The sequence below is a fragment of the Lagenorhynchus albirostris genome, chromosome 15 (assembly GCF_949774975.1).
Source record: "Lagenorhynchus albirostris chromosome 15, mLagAlb1.1, whole genome shotgun sequence".
Classification (NCBI taxonomy): domain Eukaryota; kingdom Metazoa; phylum Chordata; class Mammalia; order Artiodactyla; family Delphinidae; genus Lagenorhynchus; species Lagenorhynchus albirostris.
In genome coordinates, this window is record NC_083109.1 from 28,432,923 (window position 1) to 28,460,419 (window position 27,497).

The window sequence follows — 27,497 nt, forward strand, 5'->3', positions numbered from 1 at the left end:
TTTCTATTTTTTCTTGGTTCCTCTTCATAGTTTCTAGTTCCTTTTTACAGTGTTCTGCATTTCTATTGATACCCTTTCTTAATTCCTTCAGTATTTTCATTATCTCCTTTTTGAAATCTGTGTCTATTAGACTAAAGAGCTCTGTTTCATTGTTTATTCTTTCAGGGGAATTCTCTTGGTCTTTTAACTGGGATTGGCTCCTCTTCATCTTCATTTTACTTATATTTTTCTTATTCTGTGAGTTTAGGAGAAAAAATTATCTACTGTGGTCTTGGAAGACTATTTATATGTGGGAGTGTCCCTGTGTAGCTTGTATGGGTTTAACATTTTTGATGTGAGGGCTGATTTTAGTATGGATGCCTGCCAACTCTTTCCTCAGTGTGTGTTGGCCATTATCCCTTTGGTAGGGGGTAGGCAGATGCAGTGGTTGGTGCCTGGTCCTGGGGTTCTTGGCAGCAGTGTTGGCTCACATGTGCCTTGGAGCATGTGATGGGAGTGGAGGCAGCTCTCAACCACTCCTGTAGCCCCAGGGGGCAGCAGTGGCACATTGTAACTGCTCCTTGTGACTGCTCCTGAAGCAAAGGGTTGGTGGTGGTGACTGACAATAGCTCCTGGAGCTTGTGTAGGCAGTGTCCTGCCACTTGAAAGCATGCCTGGGGAAAAAGGCTGCAATGGCATGTCCTGCTCCTCCCCTCACACATCCCCCAAACAATGGTGCCTGGCCTCTAAGGTGGCCCATGCTTCCTCTGCATACACCCTCAGGTGGGGTTGCACCAGGCTCCAGGCCCTTCAGTCTGTTTCCACACAGACCACCCCAATCCTTTCCCAGGGTCTGATCTCTGAATCCCAAGCTTCAGCACCCAGCCACCCACTGCATGGGCAGATGAACATCTCAGGATGGGGAGTGCAGGGCCGTGGCACTGACCATCTGTGCCAGTCTCTCTCCATTCTAGCTGCTGCAAACCAGTTGTTACACTCTCTTCTGAGGCTCTGAAGCTCCCCACCTGTCCTAGCTGATCTCCCCACTGGTGAGGTGACTTGCCAGGGTGCAGAACCTTTCCTCTTTCACAGCTCCCTCCAAGGGGTACAGGTCCCATCCAGATTCCTGTCTCATTTTCATTATTTTTTCTTTTGTCCCACCCGGTTATGTGGAGAATTTCTTGCCCTTTCAGAAGTCTAAGTTCTTCTGCCAGTGTTCATTAGATACTCTGTGAGAATTATTCCACGTGTAGATATATTTTTGATATATTTGTGGGAGGAGTTGAGCTTCACATCATCCTAGTCCACCATCTTGATTACTCCTCCTATACTGAGGGGGTATTTTCTGTCTACCACACACATCTGTCCTGACAGTTACAGAAATCAGTTGCCATAAGAAAACTCTAGGACTTCCAGGAAGATGGCAGAAGAGTAAGACACGGAGATCACCTTCCTCCCCACATATACACCAGAAATACATCTACAGGTGGAACAACACCTACAGAACACCTAGTGAACGCTGGCAGAAGACCTCAGACCTCCCAAAAGGCAAGAAACCCCCCACGTACCTGGGTAGGGAAAAAGAAAAAAGAATAAACAAAGACAAAAGGATAGGGACGGGACCTGCACCAGTGGGAGGGAGCTGTGAAGGAGGAAAGGTTTCCACACACTAGGAAGCCCCTTCGCGGGCAGAGATTGCGGGTGGCGGAGGAGGAAAGCTTCGGAGCCACGGAGGAGAGCACAGCAACAGGGGTGCGGAGGGCAAAGCGGAGAGATTCCCGCACAGAGGATCGGTGCCGACCGGCACTCCCCAGCCCGAGAGACTTGTCTGCTCACTCACCGGGGCGGGCGGGGCTGGGAGCTGAGGCTCGGGCTTTGGTCGGAGCACAGGGAGAGGACTGGTGTTGGCGGCATGAACACAGCCTGCAGGGGGTTAGTGCGCCACGGCTGGCCGGGAGGGAGTGCAGGGAAAAGTCTGGGCCTGCCGAAGAGGCAAGAGAGTTTTTCTTCCCTCTTTGTTTCCTGGTGCGCGAGGAGAGGGGATTAAGAACGCTGCTTAAAGGACCTCCAGAACCGGGCGCGAGCCACGGCTAAAAGCGCAGACCCCAGAGACGAGCATGAGATGCTAAGGCTGTTGCTGCCGCCACCAAGAAGGCTGTGTGCGAGCACAGGTCACTATCCACACTCTTCTTCCAGGTAACCTGTGCAGCCCACCACTGCCAGGGTCCCGGGATCCAGGGACAACTTCCCCAGGAGAACGCACGGCGTGCCTCAGTCTGGTGCAACGTCACTCTGGCCTCTGCCACCGCAGGTTCGCCCTGCACTCCGTGCCCCTCCCTCCCCCAGGCTTGAGTGAGCCAGAGCCCCCGAATCAGCGGCTCCTTTAACTCCGTCCTCTTTGAGCGAAGAACAGACGCCCTTCAGCGACCTACACGCAGAGGCGGGGCCAAATCCAAAGCTGATCCTTTGGGAGCTGTGAGAACTAAGAAGAGAAAGGGAAATCTCTCCCAGCAGCCTCAGAAGCAGCGGATTAAAGCTCAACAATCAACTTGATGTACCCTGCATCTCTGGAATACATGAATAGACAACGAATCATCCCAAATTGAGGAGGTGGACTTTGAGAGCAAGATTTATGATTTTTTCCCGTTTTCCTCTCTTTGTGAATGTGTATGTGTATGCTTCTGTGTGAGATTTTGACTGTATAGCTTTGCTTCCACCATTTGTCCCAGGGTTCTATCCATCTGTTTCTTTGTTTTTTTCTCTTAATAATTATTTTTTATTTTAATAACTTTATTATATTTTATCTTACTTTATTTTATTTTACTTTATCTTCTTTCTATTTTTCCTTCCTTCCCTCCTTCCTTCCTTCCTCCCTCCCTCCCTCCCTCCTTTCTTTCTTTCTACTTCTACTAATTATTTCTTTCTACTTGTTCTCCATTTTCTTCTGAGCTGTGTGGATGAAAGGCTCTTGGTTCTCCAGCCAGGAGTTAGTGCTGTGCCTCTGATGTGTGAGAGCCAACTTCAGGACACTGGTCCACAAGAGACCTCCAAGCTCCACAAAATATCAAATGGCAAAAATCTCCCAGAGATCGCCATCTCAACACCAGCACCCAGCTACACTTAATGACCAGCAAGCTACAGTGCTGGACATCCTATGCCAAACAACTAGCAAGACAGGAACACAACACAACCCATTAGGAGAGCGGCTGCCCAAAATCATAATAAGTCCACAGACACCTCGAAACACACCAACAGACATGGACCTGCCCACCAGAAAGACAAGATCCAGCCTCATCCACCAGAACACAGGCACTAGTTCCCTCCACCAGGAAGCCTACACAACCCACTGAACCAACCTTAGCCACTGGGGACAGAAACCAAAAACAACGGGAACTACGAACCTGCAGCCGGCAAAAAGGAGACCCCAAACCCAGTAAGATAAGCAAAATGAGAAGACAGAGAAACACACAGCAGATGAAGGAGCAAGATAAAAACCCATCAGACCAAACAAATGAAAAGGAAATAGGCAGTCTACCTGAAAAAGAATTCAGAATAATGATAGTAAAGATGATCCAAAATCTTGGAAATAGAATTGACAAAATGCAAGAAACATTTAACAAGGACCTAGAAGAACTAAAGATGAAACAAACAATGATGAACAACACAATAAATGAAATGAAAAATACTCTAGATGGGATCAATAGCAGAATAACTGAGGCAGAAGAACGGATAAGTGACCTGGAAGATAAAATAGTGGAAATAACTACTGCAGAGCAGAATAAAGAAAAAAGAATGAAAAGAACTAGGACAGTCTCAGAGACCTCTGGGACAACATTAAATGCACCAACTTTCGAATTATAGGGGTTCCAGAAGAAGAAGAGAAAAAGAAAGGGACTGAGAAAATATTTGAAGAGATGATAGTTGAAAACTTCCCTAATATGGGAAAGGAAATAGTTAATCAAGTCCAGGAAGCACAGAGAGTCCCATACAGGATAAATCCAAGGAGAAATACACCAAGACACATATTAATCAAACTGTCAAAAATTAAATACAAAGAAAACATATAAAAAGCAGGAAGGGAAAAACAACAAATAACATAAAAGGGAATCCCCATAAGGTTAACAGCTGATCTTTCAGCAGAAACTCTGCAAGCCAGAAGGGAGTGGCAGGACATATTTAAAGTGATGAAGGAGAAAAACCTGCAACCAAGATTACTCTACCCAGCAAGGATCTCATTCAGATTTGCTGGAGAAATTAAAACCTTTACAGACAAGCAAAAACTGAGAAAGTTCAGCACCACCAAACCAGCTCTACAACAACTGCTAAAGGAACTTCTCTAGGCAAGAAACACAAGAGAAGGAAAAGATCTACAATAACGAACCCAAAACAATTAAGAAAATGGGAATAGGAATATACATATTGATAATTACCTTAAATGTAAATGGAATAAATGCTCCCACCAAAAGACACAGATTGGCTGAATGAATACAAAAACAAGACCCATATATTTGCTGTCTACAAGAGACCCACTTCAGACCTAGAGACACATACAGACTGAAAGTAAGGGGATGGAAAAAGATATTTCATGCAAATGGAAACCAGAAGAAAGCTGGAGTAGCAATTCTCATATCAGACAAAATAAACTTTAAAATAAAGACTATTAGAAGAGACAAAGAAGGACACTACATAATTATCAAGGGATTGATCCAAGAAGAAGATATAACAATTGTAAATATTTATGCACCCAACATAGGAGCACCTCAATACATAAGGCAAATACTAACAGCCATAAAAGGGGAAATTTACAGTAACACATTCATAGTAGGGGACTTTAACACCCCACTTTCACCAATGGACAGATCATCCAAAATGAAAATAAATAAGGAAACACAAGCTTTAAATGATACATTAAACAAGAAGGAATTAGTTGATATTTATAGGACATTCCATCCAAAAACAACAGAATACACATTTTTCTCTAGTGCTCATCAAACATTCTCCAGGATAGATCATATCTTGTGTCACAAATCAATCCTTGGTAAATTTAAGAAAATTGAAATTGTATCAAGTATCATTTCCGATCGCAATGCTATGAGACTAGATATCAATTACAGGAAAAGATTTGTAAAAAATACAAACACATGGAGGCTAAACAATACACTACTTAATAACGAAGTGATAACTGAAGAAATCAAAGAGGAAATTAAAAAATACCTAGAAACAAATGACAATGGAGACAAGACGACCCAAAATCTATGGGATGCAGCAAAAGCAGTTCTAAGAGGGAAGTTTATAGCAATACAGTCCTACCTTAAGAAACAGGAAACACCTCGAATAAACAACCTAACCTTGCACCTAAAGCAATAAGAGAAAGAAGAACAAAAAAACCCCAAAGTTAGCAGAAGGAAAGAAATCATAAAGATCAGATCAGAAATAAATGAAAAAGAAATGAAGGAAACGATAACAAAGATCAATAAAACTAAAAGCTGGTTCTTTGAGAAGATAAACAAAATAGATAAACCACTAGCCAGACTCATCAAGAAAAGAAGGGAGAAGACCCAAATCAATAGAATTAGAAATGAAAAAGGAGAAGTAACAACTGACACTGCAGAAATACAAAGGATCATGAGAGATTACTACAAGCAACTCTATGCCAATAAAATGGAAAATCTGGAGGAAATGGACAAATTCTTAGAAATGCACAACATGCCAAGACTGAATCAGGAAGAAATAGAAAATATGAACAGACCAATCACAAGCACTAAAATTGAAACTGTGATTAAAAATCTTCCAACAAACAAAAGCCCAGGACCAGATGGCTTCACAGGCGAATTCTATCAAACATTTAGAGAAGAGCTAACACCTATCCTTCTCAAACTCTTCAAAAATATAGCAGAGGGAGGAACACTCCCAAATTCCTTCTACGAGGCCACCATCACCTAGATACCAAAACCAGACAAGGATGTCACAAAGAAAGAAAACGACAGGCCAATATCACTGATGAACATAGATGCAAAAATCCTCAACAAAATACTAGCAAACAGAAGCCAACAGCACATTAAAAGGATCATACACCATGATCAAGTGGGGTTTACTCCAGGAATGCAGGGATTCTTCAATATACGCAAATCTATCAATGTGATAAACCATATTAACAAATTGAAGGAGAAAAACCATATGATCATCTCAATAGATGCAGAGAAAGCTTTTGACAAAATTCAACATCCATTTATGATTAAAAAAAAACCCTGCAGAAAGTAGGCATAGAGGGAACTTTCCTCAACATAATAAAGGCCATATATGACAAGCCCACAGCAAACATCATCCTCAATGGTGAAAAACTGAAAGCATTTCCACTCTGATCAGGAACAAGACAAGGTTGCCCACTCTCACCACTCTTATTCAACATAGTTTTGGAAGTTTTGGCCACAGCAATCAGAGAAGAAAAGGAAATAAAAGGAATCCAAAACGGAAAAGAAGAAGTAAAGCTGTCACTGTTTGCAGATAACATGATACTATACATACAGAATCCTAAAGATGCTACCAGAAAACTACTAAAGCTAATCAATGAATTTGGTAAAGTAGCAGGATACAAAATTAATGCACAGAAATCTCTGGCATTCCTATATACTTATGATGAAAAATCTGAAAGTGAAATCAAGAAAACACTCCCATTTACCATTGCAACAAAAAGAATTAAGTATCTAGGAATAAACCTACCTAAGGAGACAAAAGACCTGTATGCAGAAAATTATAAGACACTGATGAAAGAAATTAAAGATGATACAAATAGATGGAGAGATATGCCATGTTCTTGGATTGGAAGAATCAACATTGTGAAAATGACTCTACTACCCAAAGCAATCTACAGATTCAATGCAATCCCTATCAAACTACAACTGGCATTTTTCACAGAACTAGAACAAAAAATTTCACAATTTGTATGGAAACACAAAAGACCCTGAATAGCCAAAGCAATCTTGAGAAAGAAAAACGGAGCTGGAGGAATCATGCTCGCTGGCTTCAGACTATACTGCAAAGCTACAGTAATCAAGACAGTACGGTACTGGCAGAGAAACAGAAAAATAGATCAATGGAACAGGATAGAAAGCCCAGAGATAAACCCATGCACATATGGTCACCTTATCTTTGATAAAGGAGAAAGGACAGTACAGTGGAGAAAGGACAGCCTCTTCAATAAGTGGTGTTGGGAAAACTGGACAGGTACATGTAAAAGTATGAAATTAGATCACTCCCTAACAACTTACACAAAAATAAGCTCAAAATGGATGAAAGACCTAAATGTAAGGCCAGAAACTATCAAACTCTTAGAGGAAAACATAGGCAGGACACTCTATAACATAAATCACAGCAAGGTCCTTTTTGACCCACCTCCTAGAGAAATGGATATAAAAACAAAAATAAACACATGGGACCTAATGAAACGGAAAGGCTTTTGCACAGCAAAGGAAACCATAAACAAGACCAGAAGACAACCCTCAGAATGGGAGAAAATATTTGCAAATGAAGCAACTGACAAAGGATTAATCTCCAAAATTTATAAGTAGCTCATGCAGCTTAATAACAAAAAAACAACCCAATCCAAAAATGGGCAGAAGACCTAAATAGACATTTTTCCAAAGAAGATATACAGACTGCCAACAAACACATGAAAGAATGCTCAACATCATTAATCATTAGAGAAATGCAAATCAAAACTACAATGAGATATCATCTCACACCAGTCAGAATGGCCATCATCAAAAAAATCTAGAAACAATAAATGCTGGAGAGGGTGTGGAGAAAAGGGAACACTCTTGCACTGCTGGTGGGAATGTGAATTGGTAAAGCCACTATGGAGAACAGTATGGAGGTTCCTTAAAAAACTACAAATAGAACTACCATATGACCCAGCAATCCCACTACTGGGCATATACCCTGAGAAAACCAAAATTCAAAAAGAGTCCTGTACCAAAATGTTCATTGCAGCTCTATTTACAATAGCCCGGAGATGAAAACAACCTAAGTGTCCATCATTGGATGAATGGATAAAGAAGATGTGGCACATATATACAATGGAATATTACTCAGCCATAAAAAGTAACGAAATTGAGCTATTTGTAATGAGGTGGATAGACCTAGAGTCTGTCATACAGACTGAAGTAAGTCAGAAAGAGAGAGACAAATACCGTATGCTAACACATATATATGGAATTTAAGAAAAAAAATGTCATGAGGAACCTAGGGGTAAAACAGGAATAAAGACACAGACCTACTAGATAATGGACTTGAGGATATGGGGAGGGGGAAGGGTAAGCTGTGACAAAGTGAGAGAGAGGCATGGACATATATACACTACCAATCTTAAGGTAGATAGCTAGTGGGAAGCAGCCGCATAGCACAGGGAGATCAGTTCGGTGCTTTGTGACCACCTGGAGGGGTGCGATAGGGAGGGTGGGAGAGAGGGAGACGCAAGAGGGAAGAGATATGTGAACACATGTATATATATAACTGATTCATTTTGTTGTAAAGCAGAAACTAGCACACCATTGTAAAGCAATTATACTCCAATAAAGATGTTAAAAAAAAAAAAGAAAACTCTATGTATGTGTCATTGTCACAGAGGATGAATGACAAGGCAACTTAGTGGAATATGAAGAAGGGCTATTCAAGCAGTGCACTGGTCAAATAGTTTTTAAAATTAAACTAGATCAATGATAGAAGAGGAAATAAAATATTCACAAATACATAGAAATCAAACAACCTTCTCTTAAAAAATCAGTAGCTCAGGCCTTCCCTGGTGGCACAGTGGTTGAAAGTCCGCCTGCCGATGCAGGGGAAACGGGTTCGTGCCCCAGTCTGGAAAGATCCCACATGCTGCGGAGCGGCTGGGCCCATGAGCCATGGCTGCTGAGCCTGCACGTCCAGAGCCTGTGCTCCGCAACGGGAGAGGCCACAACAGTGAGAGGCCCGCGCATCGCAAAAAAAAAAAAAAATCAGTAGGTCAATGAAAAGTCAAAAGGGAAATTAGATGCCTAGAGAAAATTGAAAACATAACACCAAAACGTGTGAGATGCACAGAAAGCAACCCTAAAGGGAAATTTATGGCTGAAAATGCAGACATTTAAGAAAAGATCACAAAACAGTAACTTTACTATACACCATAAGAAACTAGAGAAAGAAGATTAAAGTAAACCCAAAACCCAAAGCTAGAAAGGAAAGGAAATAGTTAAGATTAGCGAAGAGAAAAATAAAATGTGAATTTAAAATAAAACAGAGAAAATCTACAAAACCAGGAGTGGTTCTTCACAAAGATTAATACAATTGACAAAATTTTAGCTAGATTGACTAAGAAAAAAAAGAACAGGGAGAAAGAGAGAGAGAAGGCCCAATTAACTAAAATCAGAAATAAAAGAACATACTAATAATTTTACAGAGATAAAAAAGATTATAAAAGAGTACTATGAATTATTAAACACCAAAAAATTGGATAACCTAGTTAAAATGGACCAATTTCTAGAAATACACTACATCAAGGCTGAATTATGAAGAAATATAAAATCAGAGTAGTCCTATAACTAGCAATGAGATTCAATCAATAATCAAAAACCTCCCAAGAAAGAAAGCCCAGGACCACTTGGCTTCACTGCTGAATTCTCCCAAACTTTTGAAGAAAACTAACATTATTCTTCCTCAAACACTTCCAAAAAAGTGAAGAGGAAGGAAGACTTCTTAATTTTTTCAGAGCCTATTAAAAGTCATTCTCCGCATTATTCTGACACCAAAGGTGTCACCAGACAAAGGCATAAGAAGAAAATACAGACCAATATCTTTTATGACTGTTGATGCAACAATCATCAAAAAAATTTTATCAAACCCAATTCAATAGCATATTAAAAGAATTATGCGCCATGACCAACTGGAATCTATTGTGAAAATGGTTCAACATATGAAAATCCAACAATTCATTTTACCACTTTAATAGAATAAAGAGGAAAAAAAGATCATCTCATCTGACGCAGAACAAGCATTTAATAAAAGTCAACATTTTCCATGATAAAAACAATCAATAAACTAGGAATAGATGGAAAATTGCCCAATAAATGAAGTCATATGTGAAAAACACACAGCTAACAGCCCAGTTGATGGTGAAATTCTGTAAGCTTTTCCCCTAAGATCAGGAATAGAACAAAGATGCCCACTTTTGCCACTTCTAGTCAACACAATAATGGAAGTTCCAACAAAAGCAATTAGGCAGGAAAAATATATAAAAGTCATTCAAATTGAAAGAAAAAAGTAAAACTCTCTTGTTTGTACATGACATGATTTTTTATGTAGCAGTTCTAAAGATTCCAACATTTAAAAGCATTAGAGTTAATAAATAAATCCAGCAAATTTTTGAGATAAAAAGTCAACATACAAAAATCAGTTGCTTTTCTACACACTAGTGAGAAACAATCCAAAAAGGAAGTTAAGCTAGCAATTTCATTTGTAATAGCTACCAAAAGTGTAAAATACTTAGGAGTAAATTTCACCATGGAAATGAAAGACTTGTGCATGAAAAAGCACAAAACATTGCTGAAAGAAATTAAAGAAGACATTAATAAATGAACAAAATATCCTGTTATTATGGATTGGGAGACTTAATATTGTTAAAATGTCAATATTACCTGAAGAAACTACAACATTCTATACAATCCCTATTAAAATCTCAAAGACTTTTTTTCGCAGAACTAGAATACCCCATTCTAAATTTCATATGAAATCTCAAGGAACCTCAATTCAGCAAACAATCTTGAAAAAAAAGCACATAATTTTTGGAGTCACATTTCCAGATTTAAAAACTTAATACAAAGCTACAATAATCAAAATAGTGTGGTACACACATTAAGAAACATATATAGACCAATGGCAATGAATAGAGAACCTAGAAGTAAACCCTCACATATATAGTCAAGTGATTTTTAACAAGGGTGTCAAGATCATTCAATGGACAAAGAACAGTGTTTTCAGTACATGAATCTGAGGAAACTTGATATTCACATGCAAAAGAATGAAGCTGATCGCTACCTTACACCATATACAAAAATGGTGTATAATCAAAGACCTAAATGTAAGAGCTAAAACTATAAAATTCTGAGAAAAACTCACAGGTGAAATATGACATTGAATTTGGCAATACTTTCTTGGATATGACATCGAAGGCAACAAAAAAATATTTTAGAAATTTTAATCTTGACTTCATCAAGATTAAAACTTTCCTACATCAGAGGATACTATCAAGAGGGTGAAAAGACAATTTACAGAATGAGAGAAAACCTTTGCAAAGCATATATCTCATAAGGGATATGTATCAAGAATACTTAAAAAAATCCTACTATTCAGCAACAAAATAACAAACAACTCAATTTAAAAATGAACAAAAGAATTGAATAGATGTTTCTCTAAAGAAGATATACAGATGATCAATAAGCATGTGAAACAATATTCAACATCACTAATAATTGGGAAAATGCAAATTAAAACCACAGTGAGATACCCCTACATATCCTGTAGGATGGCTGTTACCAAAAACAAAACAAAACAAAACAATTGAAAATAAGGGTTGGTAAAATGTTGAGAAATTGAAACTCTTGTGCATTGCTGATAGGAGTGCAAAAATGGTGGAATCTCCGTGGAAACACTAATGTTTTCTAAAACGTTTTTTTAACTCTTTGTTATTTTCTTAAGTTAAACGTAGAATTTACTATATGATCCAATAAATCCACTCTTAAGTGTATACCCTAAATAATTAAAAGCAGAAGTTCAAGCATACAATTGTCCATCAATGCTCATAGCATCATTATTCTCAATACCAAAAGGTAGTATAAACAACCCAAAATTTCACCAACTGATGAATGTATAAAGAAAATGTGGTGTGTGTGTGTGTGTGTGTGTGTGTGTGTGTGTGTGTGTGTGTGTGTATAAACGGAATAAACTCAGCTGTAAGAAAGAATGAAAATTTTCTATTTGCAGCAATATGGATGGACTTGGAAGGCATTGTGCTAAGTGATGTAAGTCAGACAAAGACAAATACTGTATGATATCACTTATATGTGGAATCTAAAGAATACAACAAACTAGTTAATATAACAAGAAAGAAACAGACTCACAGACATAGAGAAAAAACTAGCAGGGAGAGGGAAGGTGGGAGGGGCCATATAGGGGTAGGTGATTAAGAGTTACAAATTATTATATATAAAATGAGCTACAAGGATATACTGTACAACACCAGAAATGTAGTCAATATTTTATAATAACTATAAATGGAGTATAACCTTTAAAAATTGTGAATCACTATATTGTACACCTGTAACTTATGTAATATTTTACAGCACCTATATTTCAATAAAAAGGGGTCATATAAACAACCCAAAATTCCATTAATGGATGAAAGGATAAACAAAATGTGATATATATGTATATATTTGTATATATACACATATACACATAAATATATATGAAATATGTATGAAATATATTCAATATATTTCAGCCCTAAAAAACAATGATATTCTGACACCTTCCACAGCATATATGAACATTAAAAATATGCTCAGTGAAATAAGCTAGATTCAAAAGGAAAATAGATGATTCCACTTATATGAAGTCCATAGAATAGGCAAATTCACAGAGAAAAAGTAGAATACGGGTTACCAGTGGCTGCAGGGGAGGAGAAATGGGGAGTTATAGCTTAATGGATACAGAGTTTCTGCTACAGATGTTGAAAGAGTTCTGGAAATGTATACTGGTGATGGTTTCACAACATTGTGAAGGAACATAGTGCCACTTTGTAACCTTCAAAATAGTTAAAATGGTAAATTTCATGTTATGTATATTTTAATGCAATAAAAGATGTGAACCAAAATAAGATGATTACCCCATGCAGAGCCTTTGAATTGGACTAAATAGCTCAAAATAAAATAAAATGTGTGGTTCTAAACGCTGATACATTTGAGAAACCTACAAGTGAATGGGGAGATGGAACCATGGAGGCAAGCAAGGAAACAGTAAACTCCAAAATCGTGTTTTGTAAAGAACTGTGGGTGGTTGACTATGTTTGGACAATGAGTTATGAGTTGAAGGGACATGAGTCACCACTGGGCCAATCATTTAACTACAGTTGCAAGTTTTCCAGGTTGATTTCACAGCCTCACTGACTACCAAGTTTCTGGAGATACAGAGAAATGTAAACACATTTCATCTTCTCTGAAATGTCCTACTAAACAGGCATGGGTCTAACTGCAGAGATATAAACCAGAGGAGCAGGCTGTTGTGGTGCCACAAGCAAATCCTGTGTTCTTTTCTATTTCTTCCCTACTCCTTAGGGAGAAAATTTGTGGTTCACCTTTGCAGAGTGTGAGCTGGTAAACCCACCCACTAAGCACTGTTTCTAACCAATCATCCCACCTAAGGAGGGCACATGCTATTACAGGGCAGGTCCTGTGATGTGTCAAGAATATCAAGTGGTTTGGGTTTTTAAGTCTGGAGAAGAAGAGTGAGGTCAGGGAAGCTGAACTGCTAAGACAAAAATGGGAAGAAATATGAAAGAATGTTGGAGGGAGAAATGAAAGGAGAGGAGGAGAAAAGAGAGATCAGAGAGTTGAGAGGAGCCAGGGGATAGCAAAAACTCTACAATCTGTGTATCAATAATTCTCCTATTACCTCTCTGGTCTAGGCCTTTCCCCTGAACTCTGCACTTGTATGTCCAACTATCCACTCGTCATCTTCTTTGGATAGAAATAAACATCCCACAGTTAACACATCTAAAACTGAACTGAACTTCCCCTACACCCTCTATATCTCACCTGAATACCCTTTCTTCTTCCAGATGCTCAGGTCTCAAAACCTTGGAGCTTTTCTCTCCCACCACAAATCCTACACATCAAGAAATCCTGTTGCGTCCTCTTCGGCGTGCATCCAGAATCTGAACTCCTTCTCTCGTCTCTACTAGGTACTCTCCAGGTGCAACCCACTTTTACGTTTTTTTGAATGAATGTCATGACCTCAAATGCTCTAGTTGCCTCTGTCTGTGTCCTCTGCAGTCTATTCTCAAAGAAATGCTAGAATAAATTAAAACTCATGTTAGATCATGTCACTTCTCCCTTCAAAACTTTGCAATAGCAACGATTTCACTCAGAGCAAAAGCCCAAATCCTTAAACACAGGAGGATGATTCTACTTTCAGGACCTTTGCACATGCTGTTTCCTGTCAGGAAGTCTCCTCCCCCAGAAAACCACATGGCTCACTCCAGAACCTTCTTTCAATCTTGGCTCACATTTCCCCTTCTAAGTGATGCCCCCCGCCCCAACAAGACTACCAGGTTTAAAATACATCCCACGCTACAGATTCTCCAAATTCTGTCATCCGGCTATTCTTTTTTTTTTTTTTAACACTTATCACTTTCTAATATACTACATTATTTACTTAATTATAAGTCTATTGTTTATTGTCAGTTCTTCCACTAAGATAAATACCCATGCAGGCAACTACTTTGACTTTTATTCACCAAGGCACCCCACGTTCCTACAAGAGTTCCTGGCATATAGTAGTATGCAAAAAATATATGTATGTTGTGGGAATTGCCCATTGTGACATCTCCCTGAGGCATTTAATTCTAAGTGGGTAATCTCTGTGAAAATTATGTCAGAAACTGAGTTTCCCATGTAGATGAGTTGGTGAAAAATAAAAAGGAACTTGCATGTATGCAGGAAGCGGAAGAGCCCAGAAAAAGGCAAACCACAAACCCTCTTCCCCACACTCCACCCTTCTACACACCCATTGGTAGAAACTGAAGAAATCTCATGGGATGGAAGCAGAGCCACAGTATCAAGAAGAGCAATTGTTAAAATCAAGAGCTCTAGTATTAGATTGCTTGAGTTCAAATCATACCTCTGCCATGTACCACTGAGTGACCTTGAATTTCTCCTTGCTCAGTTTTCTTATCTGTAAGGTAGGGGTGACAAGAGGATCGAGCTTGGATATAATGATTACATGAGTTAACAGCTGTGGGGATTTCCAGCAGTGTCTGGCATACAATGAGTGTTCAAGAAAATGAATAGTTATTACTCATTAGATTTCTTGAAGCACGGAGGCTTCAACTAGCATTCAATGATATAGCTATAGATAGTTATAGATATGGATATAAATATAATTACAGATACAGATATGGATATGAATATATAGGTCATATAGGCAAGAGTCTCTGTGTCTTTGATATCCCCTTTTCTTCCTCACCCCTATCCAGCATGGAAGAGTGGACTCCAAGATAGTTATGCACAAAATTCTACTCATTTACCAGGAGAGAAGTTTTCTTGTCTTGGGTGTGGGTAAGGGGTAGATTTATAGAGAAGTAGAAAAGGAGGGATGTTGCTGAAATACAGCAAAGACTAAACATCTGATCATGTCATCTCATGTACACTGAAAAATGATTTAAGGGAAAAATAAGGAAGTCTTTTTGAAATCCAATGTGTCTGGGAACAATTCCTCACACCCACTTATACACATATATACACACACGCACACATTAATACATGCATCCACAAACATGTATTAAAGTGTAACCTAGTATGCTAGTGTACTGGTTGTTTTGAGGATCAAATGAAATTAACACACATGTTAAAAGCTTAGAGAAAAAAATTTAACACATAGAAAAACCATCCAACACATCATTGACAAAAATTTGGGAGTACACATTGCAAGATTTTAACTCTGCTCTTCTCTGAGTGGCATGATGGGTGATGATAAATCTATTGTTTCCTTCTCAGAATTTTCTGATTTTTCTTCCATTAGCCTTCTCTGAGAAGCTGAGCCGCACAACATGGTTAAAAGAATCAACTCTGGAGCTGTATGGCCTGGACAAGAATCCTGTGCTCCACTGCCTTAGATAGGTGATGTCAGGCAAGTTACTGCCCCTGCCTCAGTTTCCCCATCTGCAAATCAGGGATAATACTCATAGCTACCACACTAGGATGCTGTGATTAACAAGGATTAAACAAGTTACACACAAAGCTGTCATTGTTGGTGTTTGAAGCATCATCTGTTTCAATGCCTCTGGTAAACAGCTGCAGGCAATGGATCCACAGAGAAAATGCTCAGATCCCTGATTTCATGCTCTTGAATAATGCCCAGTCCTTGGACTTCTGTGGACTTCTGCCCAGGTGGCACACCCATGTTTACATTTAAGACCTAAAAGTGCAGGGGCAGGGGGAGGTCCAGGGGTCAGGGAAAGGGGATTCTACCCCAAGGAATGCTTACCTGTGAGTCCCAGCAGTAGAGTCAGCAGCAGGCAAGGAGGAGGATGGTTGGACAAAGAGACAGGGATGGGCATCGTGGAAGCCTGCTCTGTCCAAATGTGTGTCCTGGGGAGAACCTGCACTTCTGTGCTCTGTGGAAAGGAAGGAAGCCCCACCTCCCAATGATGTAAGAGGAAGTGCCTATGATGGGGTGAAATGGCTGTGAGATCTTAATCCACTTCTAGGTTATAGACAGTTCCTGCTTCAGATGGTGAAATGGAAATCAGGCAGAGAAATCAGATGGAAAGTGAGGAGTTACTCATGTTTTCAGACGGATTGGACAAGTCTAACAGAAATAAACTTGCTGCCTACTTGGGGTCTCTGTTCTCTCCACTGGGCCCCTCACTCCATTCATGGTGAACCCCTATTTGGAAGCCCCAGGCAAACTCACAGATCCCAAGAAGGATCTGTTGTTGTGGGCTGTGTTCCAAAGTCCCAAGCCCAAGAGGCTAGGATGTGGCTGGCTTGTGGCCTCATTCTGGAACCTACCTCAACAAAGACCAACTCAACTGAAACAAAGAAGAGGGTTCTCCAGGGCCTCTCAAATATGGGGTGGAACTAGATCTGCTCCTGAAATGACTTTCTATTCCAACCCTTTATTGATATAACTGGTAAAACTTAGCCCAAAAGCACAGTGCAATGAGGACCTCAGAATTTGTATCACCTGCATCTAAAAAAGGGATCGTTTCCTACTTCTTTCAGGAGAGGAAGTGGGTTATAGGACCCAGAAATTACACTCCCAGGCATTTATCTAAGAGAAATGAAAACTATGTCCACACAAAACTGGTGCAGATATAGCAAATTTCTTTGTAAAGCAAAAAACTGGAAAAAAATTAAAATGTCTCACAACAAGTGAATAGTTTAACAAACTGTGGTGCATCCATAGCAGGAAATACTACTCAGCAATACAAAGGAATAAGCTATATATGTGTGTAACAACTGAAAGTCTCTTGAAGGTATTATGTTGAGTAAACAAAGACAATCTCATAATATCAATTCCACTGATATAACAGTCTCAAAATTATATATAGGGAGAAAACAGAATGGCATTTGCCAGAGGTTTGGTTTGCTGGGGATGTGTCACTTTAAAGGGCTAGCACATGGGAGACTTTGTGGTCATGGAAAGTTCTGCATCCTGACCATGGTGGTGGTTACACAAACATACACACAAGAGGATCAATGTGAAACAAAACTGAGAATGTTACAAACTCAGCTATTATTAAGAATTTCATAGACACAATAACATAGACACTGTCTATTAAGTTATCCAAAACTGTGCTTATTTTAGGATGATAAGGATATAAAATGTGTGTATGTGTCATGAGGTCAGGAGTAACAAAACATTACATACCCATCTTCCATAGTGAGATATCAATAAATAATACCTAAGAGTGAGAAAACAAGAAGTGCTATAGAAGCATGCTGTATGACATTTGACATTAAAACCTAAAATAATCAGTTAAAAGATTTGAAAGTGGTTTCTTCTCAGAGGTGGAAAATGGCAGAAGGTTAGAGAGACTCAAGTTTTCATATGTAGAACTTGTAGAACTATTTGTCTTATAAATCATTTGGATATGAATCTTTGATAAAGATGAAACTAATTTGGATGATTGGATTAAAGATAACAGAGTTACACACACACAAATGCCCTTACAATTAGCAATGCTGAGAGTTTTGTAAGCTTGCTGGATCAAATATTGGTGATCTACCTCAATTACAACCAGTAGTCAAAACTAGTGAAAGCAGTAATAATAATTTTTAAAGATTACATAAACTAGAAATTATTAAAGATAGCTGTAACTAAAGATGCATAAGACAATTAGGGGGAAAAATTGTAAAACTATGAATTTAAAATTACTTTAAAAATGGAATAAATGGAATTACATCATATCCATGAATGAGAAAACTCAATATTGGAAAAGATTTCAATTTTCCCAAATTAATATATAAATTCAATATAATCAAATAATAATTCTAAAATGGTTTTTCATGAAACTTGAAAGAGTGATTCGAAAATGCATTTGGAGACTGAAACTAAGGGGATGAGAAAGAGAAATCATACAAATGGAAATGCCAAGAAAACAGGGGTATCAATGCTCATATCAGACAAAATAGACTTTAAGGAAACGCTATAACAAAAGACAAAGGAGGGATTGGTTCAAGATGGCAGAGCAGAAGGACGTGTGCTCACTCCCTCTTGCAAGAGAACCAGAATCACAACTAACTGCTGAACAATCATTGACAGGAAGACACTGGAACTCAACAAAAAATATACCCCACATCCAAAGACAAAGGACAAGCAGCAATGAGATGGTAGGAGGGACGCAATCACAATAAAATGACATCCCATAACCGCTGGGTGGGTGACCCAGAAACCGGAGAAAAATTATACTACAGAAGTCCACCCACTGGAGTGAAGGTTCTGATCCCCACATCAGGCTTCCCCACCTGGGGGTCCAGCAATGGGAGAAGGAACTCCTAGAGAATCAGACTTTGAAGGCTAGTGGGATTTAATTGTAGGACTTAAACAGAACTGGGAGAAACAGAGACTCCACTCTTGGAGAGCACACACACAAACTAGTGTGCAAATCAGCACCCAGGGGGAAGGAGCAGGGACCCCATAGGAGACCGAACCAGACATACTTGCTAATGTTGGAGGGTCTTCTACAGAGGTGGGGTGTGGCTGTGGCTCACTGCAGGGACAAGGACACTGGCAGCAGAAGTTCCGGGAAGTACTCCTTGGCATTAGACTTCCTGGAATCCGCCATTAGCTACACCAAAGAGGCTGTAGCCTCCGGTGCTAGGGCACCTCAGGCCAAACAACCATCAGGGAGGGAACTCAGCCCCACCCACCAGCAGAGAAGTGGATTAAAGTTTTACTGATCTCTGCCCACCTGAGCAACACACAGCTCTAACCCACCTCCAGTCCCTCCCATCAGGAAGCTTACACAAGCCTCTTAGATAGCCTCATCCACCAGAGGACAGACAGCAGAAGCAAGAAAAACCACAAGCTTGCAGCCTGTGGAATGAAAACCACATTCACAGAAAGATAAACAAAATGAAAAGGCAGAGGACTATGTACCATATGAAGGAACAAGATAAAACCCGAGAAAAACAACTAAATGAAGTGCAGATAGGCAACCTTCCAGAAAAGGAATTCAGAATAATGATAGTGAGGATGATCCAGGACCTCGGAAAAAGAATGAGGCAAAGATTGAGAAGATGCAAGAAACGTTTAACAAAGACCTAGAAAAATTAAAGAACAAACACCTAGAAGAATTAAAGAACAAAGAAACAGAGATGAACAATAAAATAATTGAAATGAAAAATACACTAGAAGGAATCAATAGCAGAATAACTGAGGCAGAAGAATGGATAAGTGACCTGGAAGACAGAATGGTGGAATTCACTGCCATGGAACAGAATAAAGAAAAAAGAATAAAAAGAAATGAAGACAGTCTAAGAGGCCTATGGAACAACATTAAACACACCAATATTTGCATTATAGGGATCACAGATGGAAAAAAGAGAGAAAGGACCTGAGAAAATATTTGAAGAGATTATAGTCGAAAACTTCCCTAACATGGGAAAGGAAATAGCCACCCAAGTCCAGGAAGTGCAGAGAGTCCCAGGCAGGATAATCCCAAGGAGAAACACTCCAAGACACATAGTAATTACACTGACAAAAATTAAAGACAAAGAAAAATTATTAAAAGCAACAAGGGAAAAACAACAAGTAACATACAAGGGAACTCCCATAAGGTTAACAGCTGATTTCTCAGCAGAAACTCTACAAGCCAGAAGGGAGTGGCATGATATACTTCAAGTGATGAAAGGGAAGAACCGACAACCAAGATTACTGTAGCCGGCAAGGATCACATTCAGATTCGATAGAGAAATCAAAAGCTTTACAGACAAGCAAAAGCTAAGAGAGTTAATCACAACCAAACCAGCTCTACAACAAATACTAAAGGAACTTCTCTACATGGGAAACAGAAGAAACGGACCTACAAAAACAAATCCAAAACAATTAAGAAAATGGTAATAGGAACATACATATTGATAATTATCTTAAATGTGAATGAATTAAATGTTCCAAACAAAAGACACAGGCTCACTGAATGGAAACAAGATTCAGGGCTTCCCTGGTGGCACAGTGGTTGAGAGTCTGCCTGCCAATGCAGGGGACACGGGTTTGAGGCCTGGTCTTGGACGATCCCACATGCCGCAGAGCAACTAGGCCCATGAGCCACAATTACTGAGCCTGCGCGTCTGGAGCCTGTGCTCCACAACAAGAGAGGCCATGATAGTGAGAGGCCTGCACACCACAATGAAGAGTGGCCTCCACTTGCCACAACTAGAGAAGCCCTTGCACAGAAACGAAGACCCCACACAGCCATAAATAAATAAATAAAAATTAAAAAAAAAACCCAAAACAATAAACAAGATCCATATATATGCTGTCCACAAGAGACCCACTTAGGACCTTAGGACCCATATAAACTGAAAGTGAGAGGATGGAAAAAGATATTCCATGCAAATTGAAATCAAGGGGAAGCTGAGGCAAAGTGAGAGTAGCACTGACATATATACACTACCGAAGGTAAAATAGTTAGCTAGTGGGAATCAGCAGCATAGCACAGGGAGATCAGCTCGGTGTTTTGCAATGACCTAGAGAGGTGGGATAGGGAGAGTGGGAGGGAGACTCAAGAGGGAGGAGATATGGGGAAATATGTATGCATATGGCGGATTCACTTTGTTGTACAACAGAAACTAACACAGTAATGTGAAGCAATTATACTCCAATAAAGATTTATTTTTAAGAACAGAAAAAGAAAAGAAAGCTGGATAGCAATACTCATATCAGATAAAATAGACTTTAAAATAAAGAATGTTACAAGAGACAAGGAAGAACACTACATAATGATCAAGGGATCTATCCAAGAAGAAGATATAACAATTATAAATATATATGCACACAACATAGGAGCACCTCAATACATTAGGCAACTGCTAACAGCTCTAAAATAGGAAATTGACAGTAACACAATAATAGTGGGGGACTATAACACTTCACTTACACCAAAGGACAGATCATCCAGACAGAACATTAATGAGGAAACACAAGCTTTAAATGACACAATAGACCAGATAGATTGAATTGACATTTATAGGACATTCCATCCAAAAACAGCAGATTGCACTTTCTTCTCAAGTGCACACAGAGCATTCTCCAGGAGAGATCACATCTTGGCTCACAAATCAAGCCTCAGTAAATTTAAGAAAATTGAAATCATATCAACCATCTTTTCTGACCACAACGCTATGAGATTAGAAATAAATTACGTGGGTTCGTGCCCCGGTCCAGGAAGATCCCACATGCCGCAGAGCAGCTAGGCCCGTGAGCCATGGCCACTGAGCCTGCACGTCCGGAGCCTGTGCTCCGCAACGGGAGAGGCCACAACAGTGAGAGGCCCACGTACCGCAAAAAAAAACCAAAAAACAAAAAACAAAAAAACCCCACGATGATTCAAAACCGATGGGATGCAGCAAAAGCAGTTCTAAGAGGCAAGTTTATAGCACTACAATCTTACTGCAAGAAACAAGAAAAATCTCAAATAAACAATCTAACCTTACACCTAAAGGAACTAGAGAAAGAAGAACAAACAAAACCCAAAGGTAGCAGAAGGAAAGAAATCATAAAGATCAGAGCAGAAATAAATGAAATACAAACAAAGAAAGCAATAGCAAAGATCAATAAAACTAAACGCTGGTTCCTTGAGAAGATGAACAAATTGATAACTTTAGCCAGACTCATCAAGAAAAAGAGAGGACTCAAATCAATAAAACTAGAAATGGAAAGGGAGAAGGTACAACAGACACTGCAGAAATACAAAGCATTGGGGCTTCCCTGGTGGTGCAGTGGTTGAGAATCTGCCTGCCAATGCAGGGGACATGGGTTCAAGTCCTGGTCTGTGAAGATCCCACATGCTGCAGAGCAACTAGGCCCGTGAGCCACAACTACTGAGCCTGCACGTCTGGAGCTTCTGCTCCACAACAAGAGAGGCTGTGACAGTGAGAGGACCGCACACCGCGATGAAGAGGGACCCCCACTCACCACAACTAGAGAAAGCCCTCACACAGAAATGAAGACCCAACACAGCCAAATAAATAAATAAATAGCGTTCCCTTTAAAAAATAAAAAAGAAAAGAAATACAAAACATCATAAGAGACTACTACAAACAACTCTATGCCAATGAAATAGACAACCTGGAAGAAACGGACAAATTCTTAGAAAGATATAACCTTCCAGACTGAACCAGGAAGTAATAGAAAACATGAACAGACCATTCACAAGTAATGAAATTGAAACTGTGATTTAAAATCTTCCAACAAATAAAAATCCAGGACCAGATGACTTCACAGGTGAATTCCATCAAACATTTAGAGAAGAGCTAACATCCATCTTCTCAAACTCTTCCAAAAAATTGCAGAGAAGGGAACACTCCCAAGCTCATTCTTTGAGGCCACCATCACCCTGATACCAAAACCTGACAAAGATGCTACAAAAAAAGAAAATTACATATCAATATCAATGATGAATATAGATGCAAACATCATCAACAAAACACTAGCAAACAGAATCCAACGACACATAAAAGTATCCTATACCATGATGAAGTGGGATTTATCCCAGGGATCCAAGGATTCTTCAATATGTGCAAATCAATCAATGTGATACACCATATTAGCAAACTGAAGAATAAGAACAATATAATCATCTCAATAGATGCAGAAAAAGCTTTTTACAAAATTCAACACCAATTTATGATAAAAAACTGTCCAGAAAGTGGGCATAGAGAGAACCTACCTCAACATAATAAAGGCCATATATGACAAACCCACAGCAAACATCATTCTCAATGGTGAAACACTGAAAGCATTTCCTCTCAGATCAGGAACAAGACAAGGATATCCACTCTTACAACTATTATTCAACATCATTTTGGAAGTCCTAGTCACAGCAATCATAGAAGAAAAAGAAATAAAAGGAATACAAATTGGAAAAGAAGAAGTAAAACTGTCACTGTTTGCAGATGACATGATACTATACATAGATAATCCTAAAGATGCCACCAGAGGGCTTCCCAGGAGGCACAGTGGTTAAGATTCCACCTGCCAATGCAGGGGACACAGGTTCGTGCCCTGGTTCAGGAAGATCCCACATGCCGTGGAGCAACTAAGCCTGGGCACCACAACTACTAAGCCTGCTCTCTACACCCCACAAGCCACAACTACTGAAGCCCACATGCTTAGAGCCCATGCTCTGCAACAATAGAAGCCACCGCAATGAGAAGCCTGCGTACTGCAATGAAGAGTAACTCCTGCTCACCACAACTAAAGAAAGCCAGGGTGCAGCAGCAAAGACTGAACTCAGCCAAAAATAAATAAATAAATAAATAAATTTAAAAAAAAGATATCACCAGAAAACTACTAGAACTAATCAATGAATTTGGTAAAGTGCAGGATACAAAATTAATGTACAGAAATCTCTTGCATTCCTATACACTAACAATGAAAGATCAGAAAGAGAAGTTAAGGAAACAATCCCATTCACCATTGCAACAAAAGAATAAAATACCTAGGAATAAACCTACCTAAGGAGGTAAAAGACCTGTACTCAGAAAACTATAAGACACTGATGAAAGAAATCAAAGGTGGCACAAACAGATGGAGAGATATACCATGTTTGTGGATTGGAAGAAGCAATATTGTGAAAATGGCTATACTACCCAAAGCAATCTACAGATTCAATGCAATCCCTATCAAAATACCCATGACATTTTTCATACAGGTAGAACAAATAATCCTAAAATTTATATGGAACCACAAAAGATCCTGAATTCCCAAAGCAATTTTGAGAAAAAAGAACAAAGCTAGAAGTATCATGCTTTCTTACTTCAGACTATACTACAAAGCTATAGTAATCAAAACATTATGGTATTGGCACAAAACAGCCACATAGCTCAATGGAACAGAACAGAAAGCCTAGAGATAAACCCACACACTTACGGTCAGTTAATCTATGACAAAGAATGCAAGCATATACAATGGAGAAAAGACAGTCTCTTCAATAAGTGGTGCTGGGAAAACTGGATAGCAACATGTAAAAGAATGAAATTAGAACATTCCTTCACACCATACACAAAAATAAATTGTAACTGATTAAAGAACTAAATGTAACACCCAAAACCATGAAACTCCTAGGCAGAACACTCTTTGACATAAATTGTAGCAATATTTTTTGGATCTGACTCCTAAAGCAAAAGAAAGAAAAGGAAAAACAAACAAATGGGACCTAATTAAAATTAAAAGCTTTTTCACAGCAAAGGAAATCATTGACAAAACAAAAAGACAACCTACTGAATGGAAGAAAATATTTTGCAAATAATATGACCAATAAGGGGTTAATTTCCAAAATATATAAACAGATCATACAACTCAATACCAAACAACAACCTGATTAAAAAATGGACAGAAGACCTGAATAGACGTTTTTCCAAAGAAGACATACAGATGGCCAACAGGAACATGAAAAGATGCTTAACATTGCTAATCACCAGAAAATGCAAATTAAAACCACAATGAGACATCATCTTACACCTGTCAAAATGGCTATCATCAAAAATTCTACAAATAACAAATATTGGTGAGGATGTGTAAAAAAGGGAACCATAGTACACTGTTGGTGGTATTGTAAATTGATGCAGCCACTGTGTTAAACAGTATGGAGGTTCCTCAGAAAACTGAAAATAGAACTACCATATACCCAGGAATTCCACTCTATTCAAAGAAAACATAAACACTAATTTGGAAAGATACATGAACCCCAATGTTCATAGCAGCATTATTTATAATAGCTGAGGTATGGAAGCAACCTACGTGTCTATCATCAGATGAATGGATAATAAAGATGTGGTATATATATATAATATATATTATATATATTATATACATATATAAAATGGAATGTTACTCAGTCATTTTTAAAAATGAAATTCTGCCATTTGCAACAACGTGGTTGGACCTGCAGGGTATTATGCTTAGTGAACTAAGTCAGACAGAGAAGGACAAATACTGTGTTATCACCTATACATGGAATGTAAAAAATAAAAAAATGAATGAATATAACAAAACAGAAAGAGACTCATAGATATAAAGAACAAACTGGTAGTTACCAGTGGGGAGAGGGAAGGGGATTAAGATCTAAAAATTACTATGTAAAAAAAAAAAAGCAACAAGGATATATTGTATAGCACAAGAAAATACAGCCATTATTTTGTAATAACTTTAAATGGAGTACAATCTATAAAAATCTTGAATCACTATGTTGTACACATAAAACTAACATAATCTTGTAAATCAACGATACTTCAATTTCTGAAAAGCAGAAAATAAAGTAAAATAAAACACATGGGGGCCAAAAATAGCCATGACAGCTTTGAACAACCAGAAAAGGTGGGAAGATTTACCCAACTGAGGTACTAAAATTTATTATAAAGCTATTCTAACTAAGACAGGGTAGTTTGGTCAGAGAGATAGACAAAGAGCTCAATGGAATGAAAACTGCATTAAAAGAACTAGGAATTTATGGAAACTTGATGTACGGCAAAGGGGCAGTGTGGATCAAAATAATAATAATATCTCAATAAGATCCCCACCTGTAATACACACACACACACACACACACACACACACACACACACACGAAAAATAAAGTGAGATCAAAGGCATTAATGGAAAGAGCAAAACTTGATTGAGAAGTGAAAACCACTAGGATTGACACATATCCTTTATTGATACTATGTATAAAATAGACAAGTGATGGGAACATACTGTATAGCACAAGGAACTCTACCTAACACACTGTGGAACCTAAATGGGAGGCAAGTCCAAAAGGGAGTGGATATCTGTATGTGTATGGCTGATTCATTTTCTTGTGCAGTGGAGGCTAACACAACATTGTAAAGCAACCATACTCCAATAAAAATTATTTTAGAAAAAGAATTGGAAACCTTTTTTAAAAAATATATAACAAAATCTCCAAATGATACCAATAGTCTGCTTTGTGGACCACACCAAAGGAAGAGGGACTCTCCCATATGTGCCAAGGAAGAAAAGATAAAAATATTTGTGCAAAATTGTACTAGCAAAACATTAAAGATTTAATATCCATCACAAAAAAATCAATACATTGTAGCATACTCTTATAATAGATGCTATAGAGCAGTGGAAATTAAGAAAATGAAGCTACATATGCTAACATAAGTAAATCCCACAAACTGTGTTAAGTATAAAAATAAAACTTCAAGGATGCTGTATACAGTATAATAGCATTTATATAAGTTAAAACATGCAAGTAATATTATATATTGCTTAAGGATTTATACATATGTTGTAGAAGTATGAAATCATGATTGAGATTATAAATACCAAATCCAGGACAGTAATTTTAAAAGGAACAACAGATCATAATAAAATGTGAACAGTTTGCAAAGATAGCATGGTAGATAGGTCCATGGATATTTTTATATTATTCTCTATAAATTTCAGAATAGAAAAATGCTTATTCAACTTAGTGGTTTTAAATATATATGTGTTAAAATGAAATCACACTTGTGAAAGCTCTGGATGTAAGTAAGAAGTGCTCTGAAAATTAAAGGTTGTTCACGATCAGGGGCACAATGGAAACCTCTTTTCTGGATCTACTTGTTTCTCTTTTGGGTGGAGGAAGTTTGAAGCTCAAAGCATCAGGGTCAGACATTACGGATATCCATGACCTACGTCCATCCTTGACTCAGCTCCAAAGCTCAGACAGAAGAAACATAGGAGGGTGTGTGGAAGGGAGCATGTGCATGGTGGAGGTGGGGACAGCAGAGTGAAGGGGGGCGGTCTTGGGTCACCTCTGGTCCTTACAGATTCTCTCCACTTGAGCCCCTTGCACAGGGCAGGAAGCAGTGTATCGAAGAGTATGCAACAGCTATTGGGGAAAACATTCATTCATTAATTCCACAAATGTTTTTTGAGTACATACTATGTGGCAGGCACTCAGCACGGCCTGGGTTCATGGCACTGATCAGAAATGAAGTCCTTACTCACTACACCCAACACCACTTTCTAAG

At 38.7% G+C, this 27,497-nt stretch overlaps 1 protein-coding gene across 1 annotated transcript in view; it reads right to left on the reverse strand.

Annotated features, from left to right (window-relative positions):
* Positions 1 to 16,348, reverse strand: part of LOC132505053 (signal-regulatory protein beta-1-like) — a 38,879-nt gene extending 22,531 nt beyond the window's left edge. The window contains exon 1 of the mRNA XM_060122922.1: positions 16,276 to 16,348. Within this exon, the coding sequence (XP_059978905.1) occupies positions 16,276 to 16,348 (73 nt within the window). The remainder of the gene's footprint in view (positions 1 to 16,275) is intronic.
* Between the last annotated feature and the right edge of the window lie 11,149 nt (positions 16,349 to 27,497).